General features: G+C 51.0%; 1 protein-coding gene across 1 annotated transcript; it reads left to right on the forward strand.

Annotated features, from left to right (window-relative positions):
• The first annotated feature begins 1028 nt into the window (after positions 1 to 1028).
• On the forward strand, positions 1029 to 8612 carry CRYBB3 (crystallin beta B3). Its single transcript, XM_003277719.2, has 6 exons — positions 1029 to 1074; positions 2583 to 2677; positions 3879 to 3997; positions 4984 to 5116; positions 6440 to 6582; positions 8300 to 8612. The coding sequence occupies exons 2-6, from the start codon at positions 2603 to 2605 to the stop codon at positions 8463 to 8465; spliced, it is 636 nt and encodes a 211-aa protein (XP_003277767.2). The 5' UTR covers positions 1029 to 1074; positions 2583 to 2602; the 3' UTR covers positions 8466 to 8612.
• The last annotated feature ends 4573 nt before the right edge of the window (positions 8613 to 13185 follow it).

Raw genomic sequence — 13185 nt, forward strand, 5'->3', positions numbered from 1 at the left:
GTATAATTTATTCATAAAATAATCACTTATTAGATACTGATTACAGGCAAAATTATACTTTGTTAGACACTTAAAAAATTCCTGGAAGCTGGGTGCAGTGGCACGTGCCTATAGTTCCAGTTACTCAGGACACTGAGGAGAAAGGATTGCTTGAGCCCAGGAGTTTGAGTCCAGCCTGGGCAATGTAGCAAGATCCTACCTCTAAAAAAAATAATAATAAAATACCTGGATCTACCTTTTATTTGGTCATAAATAAGTTGACTGTGATGGTCACTTTTATTTCTATTAAAACCAGAGCCCAGGCCCTGGAGTAGGCCAGCCCCTTCTCTCTGCTGTGTGATTCTGAGTAAATGAGTTCACCTCTCTGAACTCAGTTTCTCCATGTATAAAATGGAATCAGAATTCCTCCCCTAAGGATGGCTGGGTGAGAATTCCATACAATGCTTGTGAAGCTGGAACAATGCCTTGCATGTAGTAGGTGTTCAGTAAATGGTAGCTGTTATTTGTGTGTGTCTTCTACATGAAGAAAGTCAGTCTGTCAGTTCTGTGACAGCATCCTATGGAAACAGTTGGGTGGATTTGCGCCCAAGTTGGAGAGTATGGTTCGGGTGATCTGACTTAAAATTTAGGCCACATGGCACATGGAAAGTGGAGAGTGTCTGGGGTCCCTCACTTTAAGAACTAGAATTTTTCCAAAGGTTGCATGTGACTCAATAGGAAAGGTGACCCCAAGAAACCAAAGAAAGGGAGTTGGTAGTTGTGGGGAGACACCGGAGAGCTGCACACCGTGCCCCTTGCCTGGCACTGCTGGGCTCCCCACAAAGCCAGTGAGGTCCATCTGCCCCCAGGAAGTCATCAGAGGCTGTGGCTGAGGAGACAGGCACTGGGGGCCTCCGTGGACCCGCTATTGGAGTGAAGTGGCCTGGATGGAATTGGGTGGACAGGGTGCCGCCTCAGCAGGCTGGGATGTGCTGGGCTGTCAGAAAGTTCTCATAAATAGCATGCCCCTTGCGAAGGCTGGCGAGTCTGCAGACGGCCGTGGCTCCTCTGTTCTTCCCGAGGCTACAGCAACAGGTTCATTCTGGGATGGGTTGGGGGTGGGGAGGCAAAAGCCACCCTGCCAGGCCCGGACCTTCGGTGGTCTCTGTGGGACGTGCATGGCTGACCGCCTGCAAAAAAAAAACAAGGCCTCCCTTAAGGGTCAGATCCTAGTGAGAGGACCCTGACAGCCCAGCTGGGGGTGGAACGAGGGACCGTTGTCTGCAGTGGCCACGGTCCAAGCCCCTGGACATGTGCTTAGGGCAGGGGACCTTCCAAAACAGCCCCTCTGAGGGAGGGGAGTGGGCACACATGGTACCTGCCAAGTCCCCCGAGAGTCCCCTGTGAGCTGGACCAAGCCCTGTTTCCTGCTGAGGCTAGAACAGACAGAACTGACAGCCCGCAGGCTGTGCATGGTTAGGCCTGCATCCAGAGTATGTGGGCTGTGCAGCTGTGCATGCTGGGGTGGCCGTGCTGGGAGCCGTGGGTGGGTAACAGTTGGATGTGGGGTGTAGATGTAGGTGCCTTGTGTACCACCGTGGATGTCTGAAATGGGCAGGGGTGTGCGTGTGCGTGTGTGTGTGTGTGTGAGGAGAGAGAGAGAGAGAGAGAGAGAGAGAGAGAGAGAAAAGCTGTCCTGTGAGCCTATGGGTGAAATATGACTGATAGTGACCACAGAAACTTTTGCGAGTGTGTGCACCTATGTGTGTGTGCTGACACACAGAACAGTCCTGTGTGTGTCCATGGGTGCAACAATGATGAGAATCCTTCCATGTGACTGCGGCAGGGGCCTGTAATGCGTGTCACTGTCCCTGTAGCAATGAAGGAGAACTGTCGGTGTCTGGGTCTTGAAGCGGCTGGTACACAGTTGTGTTCAATAAATGCTTAAGGAGTGAGTAACCGAACGCAGGGAAACTGACCTGGAGCAGGTGTCCAACGACCTGGTCTTACAAGCCCTTTCTCTAGAGGTCTGTCTGTCTACCTGCCAACATATGGGGTCTCCTGTCCCTCCTGGTCACCCAGCCCAGAGCCTGGCACTGTGTGCGTGCTCATGGAATCTTTGCTGAATAAAGTAACCAGTGAACAAAAGAGTTCTGGAGTACGGAGGTGGGAGAGACCCCTGTAGAGGAAACTCCCTGAAGCCCACCCTTTAGCCAGGGTCTGGGGGTGAGACATCTGCAGAGAGCTCTGAGAAACCTGGGTTTCGGGGAGCATCTGGATCAGGGGAAAAGGGCACGGGCTTTGGAGCCAGGCCCGACCCAGGCCACTTCCTCACTATGTGCTTGAGGAAGTGGCCTCGCTTTGCTGAGCCTCAGAGTTCCCCTCTGTACAATGGGTCTCCTGATCCCACTGTCTCAGTCCACATGGCCCATGGCAGGTGCTCAATGGATGTTTGCTGAATGACTGAATGACCGAATGTCGATCATAAGTTATGGCCATGCCCCATGGGCAGCAAGGCTCTGTAGCTCATCCTGGACTCCAGTCACATCAACACCTGGCTTCTCCTGGGTGGATCCAGTGACCCATTTTCCTTTGGTTTGAAGCCAGAGGTGTTCCTGGGGAGATGGCAGAACAGCACGGAGCACCCGAACAGGCTGCAGCTGGCAAGAGCCATGGAGGCCTTGGGGACAGCTACAAGGTACTGGGCAGGGAGGGGGTCAGAGGGCTGCTCCTGGGCCTCAGGGTCATCTTCCCAGCCAAGCAGCACCTCTGCAGAAAGGAAGAGCCATCCTTCCAACCACCCGAGCCAGGACAAAACGTCCGGGTGGGTCCTCTCACTGCCACCCTCCTGTTAGAAACTTGCTTCATGACTTTGCTGCATCTTCCCTCATCTGCAAAACAGAAATGGTCACCCACATCCTTCCTGTGCCAATGGATCAGAAAGGCCCAGGAGTTTCTGGAAACATGGCTCTGAGCTCTGACTCTCCTGTCTGACCTCAGCCTGGTGTCTTGCCATCTCTGGGGAAAAGGGCACAGGTTTTGGAGGCTCTCTGGGCCTCAACAGCCCCATCTTTGAAATGGGGATGGTGCCCAGACATTGTGCCAGAGTTGGTGTAAAGGCTAAAAGACACGAGTGAAGCCAGCTAGCAGAGGGAGGCACGCTAGGAATCTGAGAGAAGGTTTGAATGTGTTGACTCTGCCCTTTCCAAACCATCTCTGGCATCTTTTTGGGAAACTATTCCAGACAGAGTCTAAGGATGGGTTGAATCCCAGTGCCTCCTCTTAACTTGCTGTGCAGCCGGAGGCAAGTATCTTATCCTTTCTGAGCTTCTTTGATCCCTTCTGTAAAAAAATGACTAGAACAGATGTTCTCTGGGGATCTTCTACAAAGTCAGTTTGTGTTTCCAGGTGGGCGAGAGAGGCAAAACCTTGGTCTGCCTTTGCAGCCCCTCTCTTCCTAGGCTTGGAGCAGGCAGAGGTCTTCCCAGAGACTGCAAACAGGTGTTTCATTTTTTAAAGGGGGAAATTTCATATTAAGGAAAATACAGATTTCTGACCTCTCTTGAAAAAATTGGAACTGGGACCTCATTCCCTCATTGCCAGAAGCAGCTTCATTTCCCCACCGACCTCTCCTGGGTTATTTCAGTCCGCTGGACTCCCCACCTGACTCCTGCCGGACATCAGAGTTGCAATCCCTAGTTTAATTGGTCTCATTGAAGTTCCTGCAGGCTTTTCCCTCCATGACCATTAGAGGGCAGTGCAGGCCCGCCTCGGTGCCGGCTCCAGGCTGGAGAGAGGCAGAAAGCAGACGGTACCTCCCTCTAATGCCCCAAGGAGGGGCAGAGGCTGGAAGCCCGGAGCCCAGCAGAGGTGGGATGTTGAGGACGCTGCTCTTCTAGGTGATCGTGTACGAACTAGAGAACTTCCAAGGCAAACGCTGCGAGCTCTCGGCCGAGTGCCCCAGCCTGACCGACAGCCTGCTGGAGAAGGTGGGCTCCATCCAAGTGGAGTCCGGGCCGTGAGTACCTAGACCCCCAGTCCCTCGCCACAGCCCTGGGCCTTCTGGGAGCGTGGAGGCCCACGCTCTAGAAGATCTAGAGTCTGAGCTCTAGATCTGTTGTGGGGCTTTTGACGACTCCCCTGCCTGCTCTGGCCTCATTTTCCGCATCTGTAAAATGAGAGTTGAATAATTCTCTAGAATCCTAGATGTCTGCAGAAAATCCCAGGATACCTGAAGTTGGAAGAAGAACAGCAAGGTCAACCTAGCACCTAACTCAGTGACTGGAACATGGGATTTAATATGTATAATTTTAATGATAATTGTAACACCTAAAATGTAACATGCATTATGTCATTGAATCCTCATGACCCTGTGAGAGAGGTGTCATTCTTATCCCCACTTTATAGATGGAGAAACTGAGGCCAAAGTGCGTAAGTGTCCCGTCCATGTCCACAAGGCAGGCAGGTATCCCAGCTGGGCCCTGAATTCCCGCCTTTGGATTGCAAGTCCAGGCTCTGGCACTAACCATCTGGGTGATCTTTGGCAAGTTGCTTCACACACCAGGCCTCTGTTTTCTCATCTGTTGAATGGGGATAACAATGGTACGTACTTCAGAGAGGGTTTTTATGAAAATGAATGGAATGATGCAAATAAATACATATTAACAACAATACAGTACAAAGAAGAAGAAAAGGAAGAGGAAGAAGTCGCTGTCACTTATGGAATACTTATTGTGTGCCGGGCATTGTGCTAAAGACTTTTCTGAGTACCTTGCACAGAGGCTAGATTCTCAATAACATTCCCTAGGATGGTTTTCTGGCCCAGAGTCTCAGTTCTCAGTGTGTCCTAGCAGCTCCTTTAATTACAGGTCCAGGAATTAGCAGTAGGGTTGGAGGGAGGGTACAAGGTTCAAGGTCAGCAGCTCTTGGATCCTTCTCTCACTAAACTTGAATCCTTCCTCAGCTGCAGCAAAGGTGACCCAGCCAAGCCTCTTCCTCCCTCAGGTGGCTGGCATTTGAGTCCAGGGCCTTCCGCGGGGAGCAGTTTGTTCTGGAGAAGGGTGATTATCCTCGCTGGGATGCCTGGTCCAACAGCCGTAATAGTGACAGCCTTCTGTCCCTCCGGCCTCTGAATATTGTGAGTGTGGTTCCTGCCCACTTCTGGGCATTCCTGGAAGCAGGGTGCACTGAGAGCTGGTCAGGCAGCTCATTGCACAAGCTGGGCTGAGGGCTTGGCCCATATGGACCTGGCCTGGGAAGGGCCCTCATATTTCTGATTTGAACAATTGTGTGGGACAAGAAGTGGGATATTGAAGGGATATTGGGTTGGGGGTTGAGACACCAGGACTCACATCTTGAATTAAACCAGCATAGCACTGGGACTTTTCTTTGTAACCCTACTAAAACGATGAGCCACATGGCCCAGTCTCAAATCAGTATTGTTATCAAAGAAATGCAGTCCAGGAAATAACTTCAGAAAGTGACCTCAAAATACTTTAAGTTCTCCACTTGTGTTTTTCTAGCACCTGAAAGGCACACAGTCCACAGTGACACTTTTTATTTATTTGTTTATTTATTTATTTTTCGAGACAGACTCCTGCTCTGTCACCCACGCTGGAGTGCAGTCTTTCTCTTTCCCTCTCTCTTTTTAAACATTTTTATTTATGTATTTTTATTTCATTTTGAGTTGCAGTCTCGCTCTGTCACCCAGGCTGGAGTGCAGTGGCATGATCTCTGCTCATGTGATTCATGTGGTTCAAGTGATTCTCCTGCCTCAGCCTCCTGAGTAGCTGGGACTGAAGGCGCATGCCACCATGCCTGGCTAATTTTTGTATTTTTAGTAGAGGTGGCATTTCGCCATGTTGGCCAAGCTGGTCTTGAAGTCCTGGCCTCAAGTGATCTGCCTGCCTCGGCCTCCCAAAGTACTGGGATTACAGGCCTGAGCCACCGTGCCCGGCCCACAGTGACACTTTAAACATCACCCTTCTCCCTCCCCTGCTTCGCTTACACCCAGCAGCTGCTCTAGCCCTTTCTCTTTGTCACATAACTGAGTCCTCCTTAGAGGGCAGTGGAAGAGGGGAAACTGGGAAGATGAAACTGGCATCTGGTTAGGAAAGAGGGAAAGCTCATATGTTGATACTTTTGATCTCTGTCCACCCTCTCCAGGCCTCAGTTTCTCTATCATTTAAATGACGGGATTGAACAAGATCTGGAAATTCCTTTTCAGTTTTATAATCTACGGCTCTAGGTTCCTAAATCAACCAGCTTTGGAGGAATCTCCCCGTCCCTCCTACAGTGAATTTGGGGGTTTAGGCATCTCCTGAGGCCCTTCCCTCCTGCAGCGGGTTTGGGGGTGGGTGTTATTTTGTGGTGACTTCTTGATTCTTTCCGGCATCTGGAGCCTCCTTGACCTCTGTTCTGGATATGGGAGCAGCCGCTCACCCCATGATATTGCCCTCAGGATAGTCCAGATCACAAACTGCATCTGTTTGAGAACCCAGCTTTCAGTGGCCGCAAGATGGAGATAGTGGATGATGACGTGCCCAGCCTGTGGGCTCATGGCTTCCGGGACCGTGTGGCGAGTGTCCGTGCCATCAACGGGACGTAAGGGACCCAACCCTCACCCTTGCCCCATCTTCTGGTCAGCCATACCTCTGGCTCCAAACAGAATCAGTGCCGATAGTTTACTACTTTATTTATTTATTTATTTATTTATTTATTTATTTATTTATTTATTTTTGAGATGGAGTCTTGCTCTGTCGCCCAGGCTAGAGTGCAGTGGCGCGATCTCAGCTCACTGCAAGCTCCGCCTCCCAGGTTCACGCCATTCTCCTGCCTTAGCCTCCCATGTAGCTGGGACTACAGGCGCTCGCCACCATGCCCGGCTAATTTTTTGTATTTTTAGTAGAGACGGGGTTTCACCGTGTTATCCAGGATGGTCTCAATCTGACCTCATGATCTGCCCGCCTCGGCCTCCCAAAGCGCTGGGATTACAGGTGTGAGCCATGGCGCCCAGCCATCAGTGCCCATAATTTCTTGCATGATTCATGTTTCCTGCACTCCTGTACTGTTGAGATTTCTAGGCAGCCTTGACTTAAAACTAGTAAAATCTGTTCTCTCCACCTGTTCCCATCTGAGTCCTTCCTCCTTTTTTAAACATCCCCACACCCTTGAACTGATTTTTGAAATGTTCTTCCCCCTCACAATTCTTGTTCTTCTTAACAAGGGGCCCAGGATGTATGCAGTTATTGAGATATGACACAAGTTGTACAGAGAAGAGCAGGCTTATCACCTCCCTCTTTCTAGGCTTAATATCAACATTGATGCAGTCTTAGGATCACCTGCTTTTTGTAGGTGGTTACATCTCACTTGTGGGCTTGTAATCTGGGGTTGGGCCTTGAGAGGTGCCACCTATCCCTGCTAATAATTTACTCAACAATTTTTTTACTGAACATCTGCTATATGCTGGTGTGCAGATACAGAGAACAACAAGAATGGCACATCCTCTGCCCTCAAAGAAATTGCGTAGTCTGGGGCCGGGCACAGTGGCTCACACCTGTAATCCCAGCACTTTGGGAGGCTGAAGCTGGCGGATCACCTGAAGTCAGGAGTTCATGACCAGCCTGACCACCATGGAGAAACCCTGTCTCTACTAAAAATACAAAATTAGCCGGGCATGGTGGCGCATGCCTGTAATCTCAGCTACTCAAGAGGCTGAGACAGGAGAATCGCTTGAACCTGGGAGGTGGAGGTTGTGGTCAGCCGAGATCACGCCACTGCACTCCAGCCTGGGCAACAAGAGTGAAACTCCATCTAAAAAAAAAAAAAAAAAATACATAGTCTGATGGAGAGACAGACAAAGTAACAGGTATTCACAATGTATTATGATCAGGATTGGGACTGGGATGCACAAGGGGCTCTGGGAGTCCCAGTGAGGTACTCGATTCAGCCTGCAGGAGTCTGGAGACATCTAAATTGAGCTGTAAAGGATGCAAGTGGAAAAAAGGGGGAAGGAGAAGCATGAGGTGTGCAAGAGTGTTCCAGGCAGAAGGAATCATGCATATAAAGGCCCCCCAACACAGCAGGTTCTGGGAAAGTAGAATGAGAGGCCATGGTGTCGAGTGTGAATGGGATGTTGAGAGATAAGGCTAGAGATGCTTTGTGAAGGGTCCTGTGAGCAGGGTAAGGAGTTTGGATTCATCCCGAGGGCTCTGGGGAGCTAAAGAGGAATGTAGGCAGGCAGAGTGCATGGTCAGATGCTGGCTGGAGGCAGGGTGACTGGAAGCAGACCATCCACATCTCAACCTTGGTCTCCCGGCAGGTGGGTTGGCTATGAGTTCCCTGGCTACCGTGGGCGCCAGTATGTGTTTGAGCGGGGCGAGTACCGCCACTGGAATGAGTGGGACGCCAGCCAGCCACAGCTGCAGTCTGTGCGCCGCATCCGCGACCAGAAGTGGCACAAGCGGGGCTGCTTCCCCAGCAGCTGAAAGGCACCCAGACTTCAAGGACCCAGACCCACCCTGGGGGGCTGCAAGGGCAAGAAGAGGAGGCTCCAGGGTTGGGGCGAGGGCCGACCTGTCCACCCTTCCCTGGAATCTGCTCAATAAAGCCTGGGGTTGGTCCCCCACCTGCCATGTTCCTCAGCATCACTTCCTGAGGGAGCCAGGCCTGGGGCAGGACCTGTGGGAGAGGCTCGCTGAAGGAGGCTGGGGCTTGAGCGTTCTGAGACTCCCAGGAAGGGGCTGGGAACTTTGCCCATATCCTAGGCTCTAATCGTTTCAGGCAGAACCATGTGCCCCTACTGCCCTGATCTTGTGTTTTTCTGCTGCTGCATGTTTCCATCTGAATGTCTGTCAGTCTAGCTATCCACTCACCCATCCATCCATCCACCCACCCACCCACCCACCCATTCATCCACCCATTCACCCACCCATGTGCCCATCCATTCATCTACTCACCCATTCATCCATCCATCCACCCACCCACCCATCTACCCATTCATTCATGCATCTATCTACCTACCACCCATTCATCCATCCATGCATCCATCCATCCATCCATTCATCCACCCACTTACCCATCCATCCATTCATTCTTCCTTCCATCTTCCTATATTTCTTCTTTCCATTAATTCATCCATTTTTCCTTCCATTCACCCATCTTTCTATCTATCCTTTTATCCACTTATCCATCAATTTTTCTTTCAATCTACTTGTCCATCAATGTGTCCATCTGATCTTCCTTCCTTCCTTCCTTCCCTCCTTCCTTCCATTCATCTATCCATTATCTCCCCTTCCACCTCTCTGTGGGTCAGTCTCTGTTGTCATTAATGTATTCAGCAAATGCCATGCCCTGTTCAGTGTATTCAGCAAATGCCATGCCCTGTTCAAGGCCTAAGGACAGGGCACAATGTCCTACCCTCCAGGTTCTCACCTTCTGTGGGAGAGACAGAAAGTAAATAAACAGGTCGATGAGGGCTATAATGTTGGGAGGCAGTAAATACCAAGAAAAATAAAGCTGGATAAAAATATGGAAGTGATGGGGGTGGTGGCCAGGGAACTCTCTGCAGAGGAGCCGAGTCCTCAGTGAACTACCAGAACATTCCAGGCAGAGAAATAACAGGTGCAAAGGCCCTAGGCAGGAGTGTGCTGGCCTAATGGGAAATAGCCAGGGGGCCAGCTGGTCTGGAATGGAGTAAAAGACTGGGGGTAGGGTTCAGAGGGAACAGGGTCAGGTCATTTAGGGCTTTGCAGACCATAGTGGACTTTGCTTGTTCTCTGAGGGAGGTGGGAGCCATGGTCTGCATTGGGGTTTCATAGGATCACTCTGGCTGGGGTGCAGATAATACACTTAGTGGCCAAGGAGGGATGCAGAGAGACCAGTTGGGAGGCTACTGCAGAGAGCCTGGTGAGCTGTGTTGGTGCGGTCCACCTGAGCCTCTCTCTCTCATGCCTCAGTATCTCTGTCCCCTTGCCCAGAGGCCTTCTGCAGCCTCACCTGGGGTACTGAGTGCCCATCCCACCTCCCCCCACTGACCACTGCTCTGGGCCCCCGTGGCTTCATCTGGGCAGCAGGAGTTGCTGAAGAGCTGAACAGAGACACTGGGGCAGTTCCAGGCATAAATGAGGCATTTATTTATTTATTTATTTATTTATTTATTTTGAGACAGAGTCTCGCTCTGTTGCCCAGGCAGTGGCACCATCTTGGCTCACTGCAACCTCCACTTCCTGGGCTCAAGCAATTCTCCTGCCTCAGCGTCCCAAGTAGCTAGGACTACAGGTGCGCAGCACCACGCCCGGCTAATTTTTGTGTTTTTAGAAGAGACGGGGTTTTACCATGTTGGTCAGGCTGGTCTCGAACTCCTGACCTCAGGTGACCCACCCACTTCGGCCCTGCAAAGTGCTGGGATTATAGGCGTGAGCCACCATGCTCAGCCATAACTGAGTCTCTTCTGCCCCTAGGTAGGAAAGGGAGGGGCCTCCTCTCTGATAGCCAGCTGACAACGGACTTCCTGCAGGCAGGCCCTGGGACCACCCCTCACCCGTCCCACCTCCACGAGCCAACTCTGCATCATTTCCCTGACTTTGTTCCCCTTTTGTGCCTGGAGCCTGTCTCAGCCACCTGCAGCCTCCCATTGGGTGATGCAGCTGGTGTGTGGGAGGCCTATGGGGGCCTCAGGAAGGCGTTCAAAAGGATACAGTAATTTTCAATTACTTTAACTTGCATATTTTACAAACAAGGTGAGAAATCACCTTGACTTTTTCCGAGTGTGTGAGAGACCTGGGCTGGGCATCAGGATCAGATGGGGCAGGGGTGGCTCAGCAATGAGACAGATGGAAGGCAGGGGCTTGACATCCCCAGTGCAGAGATACAGCACCCCTATTGCCCACCCCTTTCTCCCCGCTGGCCCCACCCCTTCCTCCCTTTCACAAGGAGAGGCCTTATCGTGCTTTATTCTTTTTTTTATCTTTTGAGATGTGGTCTTGCTTTGTCGCCCAGGCTGGAGTGCAGTGGCGTGATCATAGCTCACTGCAGCCTTGAACTCCTGGTCTCAAGCAATCCTCTTTCCTCAGCCTCCCAAAGCACTGGGATTGCAGGCGCACACCACCATGCCCAGCTACTTTTTAAAATGTGCTTTTTGTAGAGATGAGGGTCTTGCTGTATTGCCCAGGCTTGTCTCAAACTCCTGGCCTCAAGCGATCTTCCTGCCTCAACCTCCCAAAGTGTTGGGATTATAGACATGAACCAGATGCCATCCAGTCTGTTTTTTTTTTTTTTTTTTTTTTTTTTGAAGCAGAGTCTCACTCTGTCACCCAGGCTGGAGTGCAATGGCTCGATCTTGGCTCATGGCAACCTCCGCCTCCCAGGTTAAAGCAATTCTCCTGCCTCAGTCTCCTGAGTAGCTGGTATTACAGGCATGTGCCACCACACCAGGATAATCTTTGTATTTTTAGTAGAGACGGGGTTTTACAATGTTGGCCAGGCTGGTCTCAACTCCTGACCTCATGATCCATCCATCTCGGCCTCCCAAAGTGCTGGGATTACAGGCGTGAGCCACCGCGCCCGGCCTGTCATGCTTTATAAATCAGCGCTTACATCATCTCATTGAACCCTAAGAATGCCATTGGGAGGTAGGTGTGGTTATTAATTCTATTTAACAGATGAATAAAAAAGGTTCAGGGAGGCAACATCACCTTCCTAGAGCCACACAGATAAGAAGTGGTAGAACTGAGACCTGAATCCATTCCTGAGTGCCATACACTCTGATGTATCCATCAAGGACAGGAAGTCACCAGGGAGATATAGATGAAAGTAACATCAGCAGTTGCAGCAGAAACAACGGTAATAATAGCTGCCACTGTAGAGCTGCTGCTGAAACCCAAGCACATTATTGAGTGCTCTAGAGTTTCATCTCGACTCTACAGACAGGCAATAGTGATCCTCATATGCAAGGAGAGAAACTGAGGCCCAGAGAGCTGAAGCAAATTGCCCCAAGTGCCACAGCTCTTAAGTGATGGGACCAGGACTCATATTCAGGTCTGTCTCCAAAGCCCGTTTCTCTATATTCATCAGCTGTTGATGCTGTGGTCGGCCAACCTAATGCCACTGCTGGTGTGGGCAGTGACTTCATTTACTGAGCATCTACTATAGTCTAGGCATCAGGCCACAAGCTGTCCATGCCTGATCTCAGTTAACACCAACAGGCCCCTTGACTGGCTCCTGGGTAACAGGAAGGCTTACAGGGAGGCTGGCTCAAGTGTGAGTCAGTGTGCCCACTCACCGTGTCCACTCCCAGGCCAAACGCAGCCCCGGGATCTGGAGTTGGGTTGATTCCAGAGGTGGGGTTCAGCTGCACTGCCAGATTCATGGCAGCCCTAGGCAGTCACTGATGTCCAAGGGACTCCATCCAAAGCCTCACACCCATAATAACCATCTGCGTCAGGAAGCTCTTGTTCTTTGCAAGTACTCCCATACGTTGTCCTCTCCAGTCTTCAGCTCCAAAAGGCTCAGAGTGGGGAAGCCAACTGCTGAGGTCACACAGCCAGGGAGGGGCAGAACTGGGATTTGACCCCAGGCCCGTCTAACTCCAAAAGGCTGCTCTTAGCCTCAACCTAGACTCTTTTTTTTTTTTTTTTTTTTTTGAGGTGGAGTCTTGCTCTGTCACCCAGGCTGGAGCACAGTGGCGCAATCTCGGCTCACTGCAACCTCTGCCTCCATGGTTCAAGCGATTCTCCTGCCTCAGCCTCCTGAGTAGCTGGGACTACAGGCGTGCTCCACCACACTCTGCTAATTTTTTTAGTAGAGATGGGGTTTCATTATGTTGGCCAGGTTGGTCTCGAACTCCTGATCTCATCATCCACCCACCTCAGCCTCCCAAACTGCTAGGATTACAGGCATGAGCCACTGATCCCGGCCTTCAAATTTTGTCTTCTACGGGGCAGAACCCGAGAGTGACAGTGAAGCAAGAATATCCCTCAGTTACAAGAGAGCGAGGTTTAGCTCCAAGAGATCGTTTCACCAGCTTAATTGAGAGGCAGTATTGCTCAGTGATTGCAGGCAGTAGAGTCAAGTGATAGGAGGCAGAGTGACTGAGTTAGGCCCTTGATTTACACCACCTGGTTTCCTCTCTCCTGGCTCCACCACTCACTGTGTGCCTTTGGGCAAGTCACTTAACCTCTCTGTGCTTCTGTTGCCTCATCTGTAACA

The sequence above is a fragment of the Nomascus leucogenys genome, chromosome 7b, assembly GCF_006542625.1.
Source record: "Nomascus leucogenys isolate Asia chromosome 7b, Asia_NLE_v1, whole genome shotgun sequence".
Lineage (NCBI taxonomy): Eukaryota > Metazoa > Chordata > Mammalia > Primates > Hylobatidae > Nomascus > Nomascus leucogenys.